We start from the raw sequence: 19676 nt of genomic DNA on the forward strand, positions 1-19676 counted from the left end.
GGATCTTTTGCCTGGCTCTAACAGTAAGACTGCTGCTCATTTCCAGTGTTAAGTATGGTGGTTAGATACCTCAAGTTCACAGATAAAAGGCCAGTTACCCAAGAGATTATAAACAATGTATTACTGAAAGTACTCTCAAGTCCACAAAACATTTTATGGCTTTCTCAGGTTGATGAAATTTTAAATTACCAGTCAAGATACTTCCCACTGGAAGAAAAAATAGGAAGAGGAAACATGTTTGAAAGGAATCCTTACATTATGCCAGAAGATTTACATTATCTTCTCATTTAACTATCACAGAAACCCTGCAAGGGTAATTGACCTTTCACTGTACTACAAATTGAAGACCAGTGTCATTAAATACCTGGAGAAGGAAATGGCAACCCACTCCAGTATTCTTGCCTGGAGAATCCCATGGACGGAGGAGCCTGGTGGGCTACAGTCCATGGGGTCGCAGAGAGTCGGACAAATTTAAGATCATAAAACAAATAAGACAGAGGGATGCATGCTCAAGCAGATTCGATTCCAAAGCCTGAGCATACGTTTTTATTAGACCAGGCTGCTAAGTCAGCAATGTACAGGATCAAGCTTTTGGCTCTTGAGTCAAACCATGTATAAGAGAAAGAAAAGTGTTGGAAGTACTAATCTGTAGACAGAATCAGTGATAGAAGTTAACCATCTTATGAATATATATTCTGGTATTTTCAGATGGAAAAAAAAGTGTTTCCAAATTAAGGAAAAGGAGACATGGTGGTGAAAAAAGTAAAATGAATGTCTGTGTCTGTAAAATCCTAAACTCAAAGCGAAAGATCTACATTTTAAAAAAAGAAAGGAGAATACAGAGATTTGAAGAAAATGTGTTTAAAGTTTTTTGAATGAGTTGCCAATTGATAAAAATAATTCCAAAATTCATCTGAAAAAATAAATGCCTAAGAACAGCCAAGAAAAACAGAAAAGGAGTAACATCTTAAGGGAAAGGACTTGCCTTATTAGCTAACAGAATATGTTACTAGGCCACTAGAATCAAAATCGATGCAGTACTGCTTTAGGGAAAGACAGAAAAGAGAATCTAGAAATAGATCTGAACATATATGAGACTTTCATATATGTCAATAGGGATGTTTCAATTCATTGTGATAAATGATGCTAGCTATTTATTTGAAAGGAAATATGATGCAAAATGAATTTATATGATAAATTATAGACTGTAAATAGTCAGAAAAAAATCTAGGATAAACACATCATCTAGTGGCAGGGGAGACCTCTTCAACCATATAAAAGAAAAGCTACACATATCTGACAGTACAAAAACTAAAAACTGTTGCACAGAAAAATGTAACAGAAACATCACAAATTATCTATAATGTAGACTGTTGTACAGCAAAATGTAACAGAAACATCACAAATTATCTATCTTTCTCACAAGTTGCCAATGAAAAGACAAAAAAAACAAAAAAACAAAGGATGTGAATAGAAAAGTCAGAGAAGTAGAGACTCAAACAGTCAAAAAGCTTAAGAAAATTTTCAAACTCACTAGGAATAAGGAAAAGAAAAATGAGGTATCACTTTATACTTAATCAGATTGGAAAACATTAAAAAGAGCTTTAGTACGTATAACTCATGCACTACAAATGAAAATGTCAAGTATTACAATCTCTATGGAGAATGATCAGGCAAACTTCTTAAAATTAGAAGTTCATTTCCCTTTATTTAGAAATGTGTCACCAGATAATTTATGCTACATAAATAAAAAGCACAAATGCACGTAAAAACACCTGTACAAGAGAATTTCTTGTAGAACTGTTCTTAAAGTCAGAAAGCTGGAAACAAAGTGATTACTTATAAAGGGTGAAAAAATGGATATAGTACATCCACATCATAAAACAGTATGCAGCCATTACAATAAATTAGAGCTATAGAAAAATGGTTTGAAAGAATATCTAGAAGATATTGCTGAGTAACCAAGACAAGATGCAGGTAAGTTTACAGAGTAGGATTCTGTTTTGAAACACAATTATGGCACCAAACATTTTTATCTGCAACAATGTTGTATTACATCCATATGAAGAAAATGCAGAAATTTAAGTTACTTACCTGACGTGGATTCTGTTGACCAAATTTAACTTGATGAGTGACAGCCTTGATAAACTTCTGTTGCTTTGCTCCTTTCTTATTCTTCAGACCAAAAGTTTTGTCCTAAAGGAGAAACAGTATTGAAATATGTTAGCAATTTATATTAATGATACATTAGAATTCAATACATTCTTATAACTATCATCATTAAACTTGTTAGTTGATGATGCTTTTTCTGAATTGTTTTAGAATATCAGTATTACAGGATATGCAGAGTTGTTACAGCAGGATAATTAGTTCAACAATCAAGTAAGTTTAGGAAAATGCTTATTCAACAGGGTTTCTAATTCTTAAGCACATGATATCTGAAAACCTTTACCCAGAGAGAAGGCAGCCATCCTAAATCTTCTAAATCTGACTTTACCTCAGAAAGCATTTTTCTCAGCAAAAAATGAGGGATTATGAACTTACTACTAACACATTTTGGGGAATACTGCATAAGCAGATACATTAAGTTCTGAATTGGTTTCTTGGTTAATAAACCATCCTCTCTAAACACTTAAAGAACTCAAATTTAAAATGCATGCATTACTAGCTGTTGCTAAAATGGGAATATTAAAATTGAAGTATTCCTAACTAAAAAGCAACACTTTAAATTTGGAATATTATCAAATAGTACTTTGGGAAAGCTATTAATACATAGCAGCTATCACTTGTGGAATGCGCATTATATGTACTAAATGATAGTCTTTGACTACTTATGCTGCAGTAGGATGAAGAGTGTCCCCCTCAGATTCATGTCTACCTAGACCTCAGAATGTGATTTTATTTGGAAAAAGGTCTTTGTAGCTATAATAAATTAAGACGAAGACACACTGGGATTACATATCCAATGACTAGTATCTATATAAGAGAAGAAAAAGGTAAACAGGTTTAGAGAGAAGGCAATGTGCAGAAAGAGGCAAACAGATTACAGTGATACAGCTTCCAGGCCAAGGAATGCCAAAGACAGCTGGAAGCCACCAGAAACTGGGAAAAGGCAAGGGAAGATTCTTCCCTAGAGTCTTCAGGGGGATCACTGTCCTGCCTGTACCAGATTTCAGATTTCTAGCCCCCGTATCTGTGAGAGAATAAATTTCTGTTTTTTCAAGTCACCCAATTTGTGGTAATTTGTATGAGAACCCTAGGAAAGTAACACAGGAGGCGAGACTGAGTGAGCTTCACCCCAAGGTGAAAAGCCTATCAGGAAACCACCAAACACTGGTATCTGAAAGTCTTTTCTCCTGTCTTTTCTCTTTCTCTTGAGAAGGATCTTTCAGTGAGGACAGCAACAAGCCTGGCTAGAGGATTGTAAAAGAGAGCAGGTAGGATAAGGTGTCTCTTAGTTTACTACATGGACATCTTAGTGGCTCTTTTCAGGCTCACATTTTAACCATGCCTCCCACATCATTTGTGCCTAGTTACAGAAGCAGAGAGGCCTCCTTATTTATAACCTCCACCCTCTTTCTTGCAGGGGTAATAAACAAAAACTATCAGCTACTTCTGTACTTTAAACCCTCAATTTTCAATCACTTGCCTTCTGCATTACCTAGTACCTGCCACAGTTGAGTTTCTGCAAAAATGTGCAGAGCAAATCTACTTACTTCTCAATGGCACACTCCTGGTGGGCACTCAGGCCCAACTGCTCTGTTCTACAAGATCAGTTAACCAATTCATCATCCATCCACTATCAGTTTTCATACGCTGAGGTTCAAAATTATAGATGTCTCCTAATTTCAAGTCAGAGTTTGGATTTCTTTCATACTCTTGTTTATAAGTGAGTCTCCAAAAGGAAGAAAGAGGCAAAAAGGTCTTAAATTCACCTGAGATCTTTTGAGAGGCATTCAATCTGAAAAAAATTAAGTGGCTATTTTAAAGCCTTTATTTTAGATATTATTTCTAAGGGAAGGGACAGGGTAGGGAGAAGAAAGTTATTATAGGTAAAGAATACTTATATATGTATGCGAACAAACTGGAAGTGGAAAAAATTAATAAAACATATCTTTCAATGCTCTCAAGATCACAAAGTTCAAGAGGATTTTAGTTCTAAAAGAGTATATCTCATTGGGAAACAGCTCTTTGTTCATCTCATCTATATCCATCCATATAGCAAAACTTCAGTTTCCCTACTTAAATGCCTATGCTTTAACACTGCATTATATTACAAAATTCTACATGAATTTCCTACAGCCTATGCATATAAAAAAAGGTAGTAGGTGGCATATACAAACTGATATTCTCTGCATTTTTTTTTTTAAATATGGTTGGCTTCCCTTGTTTTTATAGAGTTTAATACACAATCCAATTAGAAGAAAAAAAATGGTTAACAGTAAAGTGACATATGGAGAGATGACTGCATACAGCAACCAGGTATGAAATGCCATAAAGTACTTTCCTTTTACAAAAAAATGAGGTCTTATGAAGGGATGGAAAACCTCAGATTAAAGTGTTACTAGCATGGAAGTGCAACACCATCTACACATGCCTCGCCAGAGGAGAGCCTGTCTGGGGTTCAGTTCATGCTTTCCGTATTAATACAGAGGAGAAGCAAACTAAGAATTAAGCAAGGCCAAACAGAAAGATAGGTACTGATATATGAAGATTTAGGAAAGAAAAAAGTCCTCTAACGGGTGCTGGCCAGCTAGAAAGTAAGTATTCATGACAAGAACTTCTGGTAGAGGTGTAAGGCTCCAGATCCCAGAAGAAAAACAGTTTTCCACGTTTAATTACACTGCGTTAGCACATAATTAACCAGTCTAAAGAGATAATGAATGAGTTGTATTTGGAAAGTCTCTAATTAGAACTTGGAAATTATTGTTTTTTCCAGAGATAAAGGACACTTATTTACATCTAGCATTCACTAAATATAAACTCCTGAATATATAACTTTATTGAATCCTCTTAAAGATCATATTATCTCATTCTGTAAATGTGAATATTGAAACTCAATTCTTCTGAAGTAACACTGCTAATAAGCGGCAGGCTGTACAGTGTAATGATTTATAGAGTATAAGCTCTGGAGTTAGAGTGCCTAAGCTCCAGTACCAAACAGAACTGGACAAATTACCTTCTTTGCCAGTTTTCTTATTTGTAGATTGGGTCTCAACTTAGTAGCATCTCAGGACTGCAGTGCAAGTCAAAAGACTTATTACAAGGAGGTGGAGCACAGTGGTTAACAGGAAGGACTGTTTAGGAACCAAAATCCTAACTCTGCCACTTGCTGCCTTAATAATAACCTTGGGCAAATTATTTAACCTGTTTCTCTTTCTTCAAATGCAAAAAGGTTAATAATACTTACTTCAGTGAGGGAATTAAAGGAGCTGTGTAAAATTTATCACTTGTAGATGGCTTGCTTCTCTTCCTTTCTTTCCACCAGACACTGAGATCCATGTCTGGTTCAGGTATTATTTGAGTCTAAGCCAAGTTCTTGTTCTTTCCACCATGAAAAACTACTTCCCAGAGAAACCAGTAAAGTTACAGGGTCGGTTGGTAAACAAAGTTTTCTGAATACTACACTGCGGACCTGACACACCAACAGTACCTCTTGAAAACAGGATAGTTTACAATTTGGAATACTTAAAAGCCTCCCTCTCCCTTCTTGAATATAGGCGAGACCCTTATCTCAAGATTAACCTGGATTTAAGGGTCGAGGGAATAGTAGATGGGAAGACTAGAGGTTACACTCATCCCTAGGGAAATAGTGGTTCTCATTAGATTAATAAGGTCCCAAAGGTAAGGTGATAAGGAAAGAACAATGTGTGTTTCAGGCATGGGAAATAAAATACAAAGGAGTTTAGCGATCAGGCAGTAATTCTAAAAGGATGGCTCCCAGAGGCTTCAAAAGCCTTAACATTAAGTGAACTCCAAACCTGACTTAAAACTGACACTTTCTCCCCCTTCTTCTTACCCTTAAGTAATCCTACTTCTTTTACAGACCAGCCTCTACATCTTAAATTAAGATATTTGAAAAAAGGAAGAGGATGTGAGGGCAGGTCAATAACAAACAGTGCTCAAACATAACTGGAGTCCTCCTTTTGTTCACCAGTGTGAACAAAGGCCAGCACTGTTCTACCTTATTAGTTTCATCCCCACATGCCCTCTTAGTATTTTTTTTTTGTCCATCTATGCAATGGATATTTTGCTTCTGGTTAATCCAGCTTCAGGTAATAAACAGTTGACCTTAGCCGAAGTTTTTCACTGGCAACAAGAATCACTTCTTTCTCCATCCTTTACACACCTGGATCCTGCCCCTCTAAGTTTCAATTACTACTTCTTTGCTACTACAAGGCCTTAGCTGGGCATCCTTTATTTGCCTGCCCTAACCCAGATTATCTCCCCCTTTCCATTAACAAACCTTCCATTTCCCAAAGTTGATTTCAGTTTATTAAATTTTAGCCAAAGAAAGCAAATAGTATATGCCATTTGAGACAACTGTATGAATGCTGAACAGAACCATAACCCTTTCTGATATATTCATTTCATAAAGAAAGCGAAAGTCACTTAGTCCTGTCTGACTCTTTGTGACCCCATGGACTGTTAGCCAACCAGGGTCCTCTGTCCATGGAATTCTCCAGGCCAGAATACTGGAGTAGGTAGCCACTCCCTTCTTCAGGGGATCTTCCCAATCCAGGGATCAAACCCAGGTCTCCCGCAGTGCAAGCAGATTCTTTACTATCTGAGCCACCAGGGAAGCAAATACTTATAAATGCAAATGAATTCATGAAATTTTGGGGAGTTTAAACAGGGAAAGAAAAAAATGCAGACATTATAAGTTAATTATTTTAAGTGACAGAAAGTAAGCACTGTATAAACAGTGGTCAGTCTGATTAATTTCCCTAACTAGTTCTTTTTATAGTAATGAATTAACAACAGCTGTTATTAATTGAACGTATGTCAGGTACTTTACATGTCATCTCATTTAACCCACAGTTCTGGAATAATAGGAATTAGCTCCATTTTGCTAATGAGAAATTGTGGTTTAGATAGGTCAGGTAACTTGCCTAAACTAGTTTGAAATTTTAATGCAAAATATGGGACTCAAACCCAGGTCTATTTGGCCTCGAGCTGCCGCTTCTTTCATTAAATTATGCTGCCTCTCATGCCTCTTTTTACTTCCTAAAGTTCTCAAAACCTATGTATGCTGTTGTTCTACAGTGGGTGTCTAAGACGGTGGCAGTGGAAGCAACAGAGGTATAGAAGAGGGGACAGGTGGGTAGTATAACCACTTATTTTAAATCTCTTCAAAAGTGCTGCTTAAAAGCATATGTTCTACTTAACTTTCAATTTTTGGTGAATTTAGAAATTTCTGGTCATACGCCTATAAACGTTCCAAAATTAACCAGACTCTGAAATGTTAACCTTTCACGTGTCAAATATAGACAATACTTTTTCAACAAAAATTATGGTAATAAAATTCAATTATCAGTATGAACCAGATTTCAACTGTCACATGTTCACTGTAAGTTTGTTGCAAAGTATACTGTCACCAAAAACAGATTATATGACTCAGCAATTCCTCTCCTGGGTATACCCCTAGGAACAAACCAAACCAAATCACTAATTTGAAAAGATACATGCAACCCAGTGTTCACAGCAGCATTGTTTACAATTACCAAGGTGTGGAAGCAACCTACATGTCCATTGCATATTAATAGATAAGGAAGATGTGGTATATATAGTGTGAAATACACCTTAGCCACAAAAAAGAATAAACTGTTGCCATTTGTAGCAACATGGGTGGACCTGAAGAATATTATACTAAGTGAAATAAGACAGAGAAAGACAACTCACTTATATGTGGACTCTAAAAATACAAAAAAAAAATTATAAAAAAAGCAGACTAGCAGTTACGGGGGGACAATATAGGGGTGGAGGAATGTGAGGTACAAAATATTGTGTGAGATAAGCTCAAGGATGTACTGTACAACATGGGGAATATAGTCAATATTTTGTAATAACTGTCAATGGAAAGTAACCTTTAGAAGTTGTATATAAAATTAAAAATGTGTAGTATGTGTTAAAAAAAAATATATATTTTACTTCATCTTAACTTTTAAAGGCTTTGGTAATAAATAAAAAGCCTTTCTATTAACAGTATTCAGATTATGCAAATTGTACCAAAAAATGAAAGAAGTGCTTTTCTGGATGAAATGGAATATACTGTTTCCTAACCAGGCTGAATAACATAGTATTCTCTACAAATCTAGTTTCACAAAAAAATGATAAAACTTATACCTACAATTTACAATAGACACCTAAGCAGCAGACTACCATTTAAAAAAAAATTTACTAAGAAAGACTTAATCCCACTATTCTAATATTTTTGGCTAAAGAATACAGCTGTCTATTTTCCATTTTTCTTTGGTGAAGTCTTCATTAATGAAACTGAAGTCCTCTTCTCTTTACCTTAAAAATAACCTTGTTACAAGATGAATAAATCCATAGCTATCATTTTTAGTTATGGGAATACTATAATTTTCAAATACAACTGCTTAAAACAAAATTAAATATTTAAAAATAAAAACTGTACACAGATAAAACTCAATAATGCATAAAGTATACTTAAACTGTCATGTAATATTTAATTCCATGTCTATATGTGAGTTTTACTTTGCATCATGGTTGAATGTGTTAATTCAACCTCAGTAAAGGAAGCTAACAAGTGAAATGCCATCCCTAAAATGCCCTTGGTTTACATAGCACCAAATGCCATCAGGTAACCATCCCCAGATATTTACCAAGAGTCAAGAGTCCAGATTGTTCAAAAAGGTACAGCAGACACAGATGTGAAGGTGACAATGACTGTTTTCAAATCTCTAGTTATGCTACTTCATGACAGTTCTTAAACAGCACAAATTGGCGGTAAGAATATATGTTCTGCTTCAGAGCCGGAACCTGGCCAAAGCTACTAGAATTCTAAGTAAGCATGTTAGTTAAATCCAATTAACACACTAAAAATTTTGTGAAAATTTTGACAAACACAAGTTCTGATTAGGTTTATACAATGAAACCCTGAGGGCTTTCACTGCTATTATTTTTCAAGGCTACAAATACCAAATATTAAAATAATCATTTACAAATAAATATCTCATTTCAAAACACCCAATATGTTTTTCGTGTTCTAATGAAAAGTTAACTATTCCAGAAACGGCTCTCCATTAATTATTCAGATACATATCATGTAGGAAAATGGTCATGGCTTTTCCAACTACTTCTAACGCACACGAGGAACTGTTTAATTGGGAGTGATTAATAGCAGGAATACGGGAAGAAATACCTTGTTGTTTAGTAGCTAAGTCGCGTCGGACTCTTGCGACCCCATGGACTGTAGCCCGCCAGCCCTCTGCCCATGGGATTTCCCAGACAAGAATACTGGAGTGGGTTGCCATTTCCTTCTCCAGGGGTCTTCCTGAGGCAGGGACTGAATCCGCGTCTTCTGCATTGGCAGGCGGGTTCTTTACCACTGAGTCACCAGAGAAGTCCATACGATACGTTTATGTTATCTCAAACACGGTTCATTATCTTAAGGAAATTCACTGATACAGTCGTTGGACTACAAACATAAAACATTTAAGAACGTCAATAGCGTCGCTCTGCCATTAAAAGGCAATAGAATCAGTGAACTAAATGAATTTACATAAATATATAACAAATTCAGATACAACGCAGCTAGTGACAAGAAACCTCATCTGCCTTAAAACGTCTTTCGATTTAATTTAATCCAGAACCTATGTGACAAGCGTCATGTACAAGACGGTGTGACACGATATGAAAGAAATCTCCTCTCTTCATGTGACCTCAAACAGTTTAGAAGTGGATCGAAAAATGTCACGAAGAAGTAATCTGTTGGCTTGAAGGAAGTAACCACTACTCCTAGGTGATGGGTAAAGAAACACGAAACACAAAGGCTCGTAATAAGTCGACCTTCCAGAAAAAGTGTGGTCCCAGACAGTTCAGCGTATTTTTCTTTTTTAACACAAGCCTAGAAACGTCTTCAATTTCGGTGACTAGCGGACACAACCCTGTGAGGGCACTGGGGTGGGGGTGGGGGTCGTTTCGTACGGGAGTCGGTGAAGGCGGCTGTGTGGGGCGGAGAAGCAAAGGCTGAGTGCGGGGGCGCCCGCGGCGTCACTATAGCGATGAGAGGCAGCGAGCGTCAGCAGGAGGCTGGAGAAGGGGCTGTGGGCACACAGAGCCAAAGCAAGGGGCACGTGGGCCCGGAAGACGCGAACAGGAGTAGTCGGGGACCGGGGAACCGGGAGGCTGCTTTCCTGAGAACTCGCGGCGTGAGTGGGGGAGGGGACTAGGTACTCACTTCGATAATCTTCTCCTTCTTTTTCTGCTCCGCCTTTTTGCTGCCCCTGGCCTGAGCCTGTTTCTTGGGGGGCATTGCGGAGACAGGTTGTGCCGGCCAGACTTAAGCGCAGCTGGACTCCCTCAGGGACTCCGGCCCCGCGGTAGGAAGAGGAGGAAGACGCGCGCCGCCGTTGCCGCCGCACAGCACGTAAAGCTACTCGCTCACGCGCCGCCGGAATGCGGCCTTTGCGACAGGTTGGTGCTGCAGAGCATGGTGGGTAGTGAGGACCGGAACCCGGAAGCGAATCTGCGCCTGCGTTTATGCGTCGGCGGGCCAGGAGGGGGAGGAGACGAGACGTGGGAAAATGACTGCGCGTTACACGTCATGTTGCTCAGTCGCCTGGTCTTTGCTAGATTGCCGCAGGCTCGGTGATAGTTGGGGGAAACAGATTGGAACGCACTGCGTTTGTGTTGTCCCTACACAGTCTGTTTCGCTGACGATGTGCGACTTTTGCCCATCTTCGTCTTGGGTGGAGGCTCTTCTTGCCGGCTGGATTAGCAGTCATCTGTATTATCTCCATTCTGGATGACTGCTGCTGCTGCTGTCACTCCAGTCGTGTCCGACCCTTAGCGACCCCATGGACTGCAGCCTACCAGGCTCCTCTGTCCATGGGATTTTCCAGGCAAGAGTACTGGAGTGGGGTGCCATTACCTTCTCCGATTCTGGATGACTGCCGAACATCAGTAGCGACTCAGGGCTGGTTGGAGGGCAGGGTACGGAGTTACCTTCTTCTCGTTCCCAGGTGGAGCAGGGCCAGTTTACTGGCGAGTGCGGCGTGCACTCAGATTATTGTGGAGGTTTATGAAGAAATGGAGAAGGTTTCCTTTTATTTGAGGAGTGCCTAACGGTGAACTCCTTTGGTGTATTAGATTTATCGAGTTAATTTCAGGCTTTAGGAAAGTGCCTAGATGATTCCTAAAATCTTTGTAATGAGAGGTTACCAAACCTAGTTTGAGGGTGGAGGGCACATGTCAACAACTTTCTTTAAATGCTTCAGTTCAGTTCAGTCGCTCAGCCGTGTCTGACTCTTTGGGACCCCATGGACTGCAGCATGCCAGACCTCCCTGTCCATCACCAACTCCCATAGCTTACTCAAACTCGTGTCCGTTGAGTCAGTGATACATCCAACCATCTCATCCTCTGTTGTCCCCTTCTCCTCCTGCCTTCAATCTTTCCCAGCATCAGGTGGATCAGTTCTTCCTATCAGGTGGCCAAAGTATTGGAGTTTCAGCTTCAACATCAGTCCTTCCAATGAATATTCAGGACTAATTTCCTTTAGGACGGACTGGTTGGATCTCCTTGCAGTCCAAGGGACTCTCAAGAGTCTTCTCCAACACCACAGTTCAAAAGCATCAATTCTTTGGTGCTCAGCTTTCTTTATAGTCCAACTCTCACACCCATATATGACTACTGGAAAAAACCATATCTTCGACTAGATGGACCTTTGTTGGTAAACTAACGTCTCTGCTTTTTAATAGGCTGTTTAGGTTTGTCATAGCTTTTCTTCCAAGGAGCAAGTGTGTTTTAATTTCATGGCTGCAGTCACCATCTGCAGTGATTTTGAAGCCCCCCAAAATAAAGTCTGCCACTGTTTCCCCACCTATTTGCCATAAAGTGATGGGACCGGATACCATTTAAATACTTGGTAATTTAGAAACAGTGACAGACTCCATGGGCATGAGTTTGAGCAAGCTCTAGGAGTTGGTGAAAGACAGGGAAGCCTGGTGTGCTCAGTCCATGGGGGTTGCAAAGAGTTGGATACGACTGAGTGACTGAACTGAACTGAATCCAGAAACTAGTTGGCAGAGCATACACACTATTTCATTTGGTTATCACACTGACATTGAGATGGAAGTTGCTACTGTTAGCATTTTAAAGTGAAGCACAGAAAAGAAGAAACATATTCAGGATTCTGATAAAGGCCAAGCTAGAAATGCCAACTTTGGCAGTTAAACTTCAAATGGGGGCAGGAGGAGGCAGGCCACAAACTTTGAAAGAATGCCATAGCTGGAGGACTTGTGCCAGAAACTGATTAGAACCCAATACGTCCAAGATGGTGGCTAACTCAATGGTAACAAATCAGCTTGCTAAATCCATCAAAGACCAAAAGTGGGTGTTGGCCCAATTCCATGAAATCCCTGCTCCTTCCCACAAATGGGCTTCCCTGGTGGCTCAAATGGTAAAGATTAGTCTGCCTGCAATGCAGAAGACCTGGCTTCAATCCCTGGCTCTGGAAGATCCCCTGGAGAAGGAAATGGCAAACCTACTCCAGTGTTTCCTGGGAAAATCCATGGATGAGGAGCCTAGCAGGTTACAGTCCATGGGGCCCGCAAAGAATCCCACGCAACTGACCAGCTAATGCTTTCCCCCCAAATAATCCTCCCACTCATTTGCCTGTGAAATTACCCAGCCCGTAAAGAACTAACCATGCCGTATTTCTGAGCCACTCTCTGATATGGCCCACTGCTGCACTCCTGTCGAATGTATTTCTCTCTAGGTAAATCCACTTTTTACCTATCTCTTTGTCTCTCACTGAACTCTTTCTGAAATGAGACATCTGAGCTTCATTACGTTCTGAAACCAGATGAGTGATTTCATCTAAAAGACCATGGGTTCAAGTCCCAATCTCAGTCACACAGCTTCCACTTCAAAGTCTAAATACATATCACTGATAAAACAAAAGTAGATGAATAAATGGGGCCTATTAATATTTATATAAAGCAAAATTGTTTAGTCACTAAGTTCTGTCCTACTATTTGCAACCACATGGACTGTAGGCTGCCAGGCTCCTCTGTCCATGGAATTTTCCCAGGCAAGAATACTGGAATGGGTTGCCATTTCTTTTCCAGGGGATCTTCCTGACCTGGTGATGCTGAGCAGGGCCCTATGGGACTCCTGGACATGAAGGCCTTTTTGTCTGCCATTCCTTGTAGGCATGACTCCAGCCTCTATGACCGTCTCCAAGTTCCAAAGGGTGGAAGAAGTGAAAGTCACTCAATCACGTCCAACTCTTTGTGACCCTATGGACTGTAGTCCATTGCAGGCAGATTCTTTACCATCTGGGCCACCAGAGAAGCCTAAATTTAAGTCACTAGCTCAGTCATGTTCGACTCTTTTGCGACCCCGTGGACTGTAGCCCACCGGGCTCCTCCGTCCATGGGATTCTCCAGGCAAGAATACTGGAGTGGGTTGCCATTTCCTTCTGCAGGGGATCTTCCCAACCCAGGGATCGAACCCAGGTCGCCCACATTGCAGGCAGATGCTTTGATCTCTGAGCCACCAGGGAAGCCCTAGAGAAGCCTGAAGGGCAGAACAATTCCTAATCAAAGGAGAAGAACAGAACCAACTGAGGTAAGATTAAAGGGACCAGAGACTCATCAAGATTAAGGAGACAGGACCACCTAAGATGCTACACACACCCTAATCTCAGCAACTCCACTCTTTTGAAACTGCAGAAGGAAGAATGAAGAGTGTTACTGCCTTGATCCTTACACATACCCTTGCCTGATGATATAACCTCTTCCTGCTCACCAGGGAGGGGAAGAGAAAAGAATAGAGACTCAAGATCCCAAACAAACAAAACCAAAGGTCCTTGGTGCTGTGTGTGTGTGTGTGTGTGTGTATGAGAGAGAGAGAGAGAGAGAAAGAGAGAGAGAGAGAGAGAGAGGTTACCCATTATATTAAAATTCCCACTTTAGAAACTAAAGGGGCAAGTTTCTTCTTTGCTCTTATCCCACAGACTTAGATTCTAGTTACATAATTTAGAATTTGACCAACAGATTCTTCCTGCCACCTCCCTACCATGCCTAAGCTTTTAATCTCAAAGAAATGAAACAAGACTCAGAAATAGTTCTGGAGTCCTTCAGAGCATTAGAAGAATACATTTTATTACAAATCCAGTGGTGATAGGCTGGTGGCAGCATCTGCTCTATACTTTAATTACATCCATTGCTATTATCTCTTGCTCTTTTAGTTTTCCTAACCTGAATTCTCCAGGTTTCCCAAAATTCTGGATATCCTAAGATTGCCAGATTCCTTAGATTCTGTGGGCAACATTTCCAATAATTTTTTAAAACTTAAATTTGGCTTGGTTTTAGTTGTTTGCACCTAAAGACTCTTTCATGGGATAAATTATACCTGCCTTTCCAAATTTATATGTTGAAACACTGATCTTTAGAACCTCAGAATGTGACTGTATTTGCAGGTAAGGCCTTTAAATAGATGATTAAGTTAAAATGAGGCTCTCAGTTTGAGCTCTAATACAATCTCATGGGTGTCCTATTAAGAAAAGGAAATTTGGACACACAGAGACTTTAGGTATGCATGTGCAAAAAGGAAATACCACATGAAGACACAGCAAGAAAGTAGCCATCTGCAAGCCAAGGTGGGAGGCCTCAGAAAAAACCAAACCTGATGATACTTTGATCTTGGACTTCTAGCCTTCAAAACTATATGAATATAAATTTCTGTTGTTTAAGCCACCAAGACTGTGATATTTTGTTACCACAGCATGCCAATACAGACCCCAACTGATAAAGGACCGAAGTATGCTGTGGGTGTTGCTATTATGGTGAGCAGAGGCCAGACTACTAGTTTTATCTAAATTCTTTTCATTAAGACAGGATTAATTTGGTCCTGTAAGTTGCTGATCTACTTTGTGACTTGAGGCAGTATATTTTGATTTAAATATTGGATGCTTCAAAATGCTTCTGACATGTTGGCAGTTTCCTTTAAAACATTTTTTCCTTCTCCAAAATAATAAACTATTACAAAAGATTTGCCATTATTTCAGTAACGCATGTAAAATCTCTTTTAACTTGACAGTGTGAGTTTCAATTCATAAACCTTCACTTTAGCTACACTGACATAAAATTTTCTTAAATGAGTGACTTACATGGGTGACTTATCTGTTTCTGTTTGAAATATTTCTTGGTGCCATTATGATAATAGTTATTATGGCATTTGTCAAGAAATCAAGATGTACAATTTCCAAATATTTTTTTTTGCTTCATTGAAGCTAAAACCATTTCCCTTGATTCTCATCAATCATGTTATTTCCCTACTAAGAGCTTTCTGATGATTTCCCATGCCTTTTTGAAGGTAATACAAGGGATTCCATGCTTTCCTCAGCCCATAATGTCTGCTTTTTATCTTCTACTAGTTTATGCTCCCCATTTTAGGTCAGCTTTTCCTATCTCTCACCTCCACACCCCTATTACTCTGCACTGCCTTAGAGCTTTTCATAAATACTATAGTCTCCCCTTATCCATGGGGGATATGAATATTCCAATATCCCCAGTGTATGCCTAAAACTACAGGTGGTACCAAACCCTACATAAACTATGTTTTAAATTTTTTTCCCTATGTGTTGCTAATGGGCAAGTATTATATATAGTACAGATATGCTGGACAAATGGATGATTCAAGTTCTGGGGGTAGTGTAGGGAGATAGTGCAAGATTTCATCATGCTACTTAGAACAGCTACTCAGAATGTTGTGCAGTTTAATACTTACAAATACAGCAAGTCCCCTGCATAGAAACTTTCCCTTACATACGAAGCTTCAAGTTGTGACCTTTTAAAGATGCACACATGCTATCGTGTCCAATCATGTTGTTAGTTCAAGTGTCTGGTGTACATTGTCACGTGCATGCGTCCTCTACCAGTGGTTGTGCTTTTGTGTCCTTTACTGTCCCGTATAGAGTACGGTAGTACTGTATCTTTAAGCCCAGGGTGTAGAGAAGCAAGCATAAAACCAGCAGTGATGTAGCTGGTACTGCTAAGAATCGCCAGGAATTGGAGGCCCAGAGAAAGGATGAAGAGAGACAAGAGGAAGAAGAAGAAACTGAAGAACAGAGGTTCGTGACGCAGGAGATGGCAGATGGCAGGGGGATTTTCTTTATTTGAGGAGACACTGTTAGCTTTTGAGGCACAGGACCCAAACATAGAATGGTACACAGAGGTTCAGAATGCAGTCCAGTGCTACCATGTTGTCTATGAAAAACAGAGCTACTACCCAAATCTCACTGGATTGTTTTTTAAAGAGGATAGATAGAACTGAATCCAGCAAGGAACCAGAACCTGTGCCATCACCATCAGGCATGAGTGGAATTGCAGCTTGCCCTCCGTCTCCTGTTGCTGACGATCCTCCACTTCTACCAGCTCCCACCTCCTCTCCCTCCTCCAGTCAGTCACTCTTCTTGCCTGGTCACCTGCTGCCAACCCCTGTGTGCCAGCTCTTGTACTGTGTTCTGTGTGCTCAGTCATGTCCAACTCTTTGCGATCCCTTGGATTGTAGACAACGAGGCTCCTCTGTCCATAGGATTTTCCAGGTAAGTATACTGGAGTGGGTTGCCATTTCCTATTCCAGGGGGTCTTCCCCACCCATGGGTCAAATCAGAGTGTCCTGCATCTCCTGCATTTGCAGGTGGATTCTTCACCACTGAGCCACCAGGGAAGCCCTCTTGTAGTGTACTACTGTACTTTTCAAGATACTATATTGTAAGATTAAAAATGTTTTTATTTTTTGTGTTTGTTTCCTATATATTATTTGTGTGAAAGTATTATAAGCCTATCTCAGTGCTGTACTATATAGCCACGTGTTAGTTGAGCGACTAGACTAACTTTGTTGGACTTACAAACAAATTGGACTTATAGACACATTCTTGGAACAAAATTTATTTGTACGGAGGGGACTTAACTGTGGTTCATTTCTGGCATTTTCCATTTAATATTTTTGGACCAAATTGACTAAAACCATGGAAAGAAAAACTGGATAAATGGGAATTACTCTGGTTTTATGTATACAAGTTCAAACAAAAACTATCTACCTTCCATCTATCATACATAGAAACTTTGTGAGTCATCTTTGATTCCTTCTTCAACCTCCAAACCAGTCAAGTCCTATTGATTCTACCTCTTAATCTTTTAAATTATGCTCTTCCTATCTCACTTCTTTACTTTAGGGCCACATCTTTTGCTTGGGCTATTAAAGAAAGTCTTTTTTTTCCTCAATTTCAAAATTTCTCCTTCACATTTGTTCTTAAAAATTAGTAGGCTGCTAGAATTCTTAGTTATTGGGTCATAAAACACATGTACAAGGAAGAAACAAGTAGTAATGGATGGACAAAATATTTCATGTAACTGAAAGTGTTTCATGTACATTCCACATAATGTGGAGCTATTTATGTAAAATATAGTCTTATTTTCTGTTAGGAACATGTGTAGGCTTTTGGTGAAATTCAACATATCATTTTTTCTTTTGCCTATTACCCAAATAACACCACAATTTTCAGATGTCTGCTACTGAACACATTTCAGAATAACTGATTTAATTAATCAAACACCATGTCACCTTCATAGCTAGATTTAGTGCCTGAATTTTAAAAGTCTTTGAAGTGGTAAATTTGTTCCTAGAAAAACTGTGAAGTTAATTGCTTAATTTTCCTGTTATGAAAGCTAATTTTTTACTTTTATGACATGTTTAAAAGATCAGATTTTAGAGTCAGAAATGTGTAGGTTAAATCTTAGCCCTTCCACTTCCATAGGGGACTTAAGGCAAATTGCTGAACACTTCTGCGCTTTGGTTTCTTTACATATACAAGAGACATAATCATACTGTTCATAGCTCACAGAGCTATTTGAAGGACGAAATGACATAGTGCATGTGACTCATTCAGAGTGTCTGACACATAGTAAGCACATCATTAGTTTATATTACTATAACTCCAGGTCGTAGTATAAAGAAGTAAAGAATTTATTGTTGACCTGTTAATTTCTGAGGGAACTCACGCCAAAGAAATGTTAAGTTTGTGAAACTGGGAGATTGGGTGACTATGCGTGGGAGCTGAGGGGGTAGAAGTCAGAAAACAGAAGACTTTCATGCTTGATAGCATGGGCACATGATCACTGATGGTGCTAGAAGGTTACATGGGGAGTGAATGGAGTGTCTGGGCAGGGCAGGGGGTGATGTATCCAGTTTTGGCTCTGTTGAATTAGGGAAGCTAGTGGGACATTCGTGTGTAGAAATCCAGTGGAATGTGGATATTTGACTTGGAAACTCAGGAGAGACTTTGGAACATATAGGTGCCAATGGGAATGGAGAACTTTGAGGAGAATTGCACAGAACAAAAACAACAAAAAAGAGTAAGAATGTGAGGGATAAAATTTAAACAGCAAATATAGTAAAAGCAGCTCAGGAAGCAAGGTGAGAAGAGGCAACTATGATAGGGATGCTTAAGGAGAAGAGCCTTTCAAATTGGAGCTTGTCAGCAGAGTAGTTTTGACTCTGGAGTTGGCTTAAAAATGTGGCTACTCGATCAGAATTAAGGTGAATTCATACTGAACATCCAATTTAAGACATAGACATCTGAAATTAGTAGATATTTCAAGCTGTCTTGGCCTGTGTTTCTTATATATATGGATATTGCCATCTGCTAATAACCTGAATTTTTGTTAGTTTTTTGGTGATTAAGATACTATATTTAGGGTATGGTTACCCTTGTTCCTGGAGAAGACAATGGCACACCACTCCAGTACTCTTGCCTGGAAAATCCCGTGGATGGAGGAGTCTGGAAGGCTGCAGTCCATGGGGTCGCTGAGGGTCGGACACGACTGAGCGACTTCACTTTCACTTTTCACTTTCATGCGTTGGAGAAGGAAATGGCAACCCACTCCAGTGTTCTTGCCTGGAGAATCCCAGGGACGGGGGAGCCTGGTGGGCTGCCGTCTATGGGGTCGCACAGAGTCGGACACGACTGAAGCGACTTAGCAGTAGTAGCAGTAGCAGTACCCTTGTTCCGTCTATAGGATATATTAATCTCCCAAATCTCCACATGTCTGGCTTGCTTTCATCCCAGAGGTCTCAGCTCAAGTGCCATTTCCTCTAATGACCAGCCCTGACCATTATATCTGAAGGGCCTCCCTCCCTCAGTCCCTGTTTATCTCATCACTCTCTTCACTTCTTAGTAGCATTTATCAAAATCTGTAACTACTTTGTGATTTTGTTTCTTTATTTCTTAATTGGGTGTCTCTTACCCCAGCATGTAAGCTTCGTGGGAATAGGGACCCTGGCTCTCTTGTTTGTTGCTCCATTGATGGTGCCTAACACAACCTGCTTCTTAGAAGGATCTCAATCAATGTGTTAAAAAGTGAGTGATAGCCAAGAACTAAGGTGAGAGCTGAGGGTTCTTTCCCATTTTCTCTGCAAG

The 19676-nt window shown here is 39.6% G+C and overlaps 1 protein-coding gene across 1 annotated transcript in view; it reads right to left on the bottom strand.

Annotated features, from left to right (window-relative positions):
* ZC3H15 (zinc finger CCCH-type containing 15) overlaps positions 1–10664 on the bottom strand; it is a 21188-nt gene extending 10524 nt beyond the window's left edge. Inside the window, exons 1-2 of the mRNA XM_010859734.1 lie at positions 10427–10664; positions 2095–2196 (exon numbers count right to left, since the gene is read on the bottom strand). Coding sequence (XP_010858036.1) covers positions 2095–2196; positions 10427–10501 — 177 coding nt within the window. The 5' untranslated portion in view covers positions 10502–10664. The remainder of the gene's footprint in view (positions 1–2094; positions 2197–10426) is intronic.
* Between the last annotated feature and the right edge of the window lie 9012 nt (positions 10665–19676).

The sequence above is a fragment of the Bison bison genome, unplaced genomic scaffold (genome assembly GCF_000754665.1).
Source record: "Bison bison bison isolate TAMUID 2011002044 unplaced genomic scaffold, Bison_UMD1.0 scf7180017864459, whole genome shotgun sequence".
Classification (NCBI taxonomy): domain Eukaryota; kingdom Metazoa; phylum Chordata; class Mammalia; order Artiodactyla; family Bovidae; genus Bison; species Bison bison.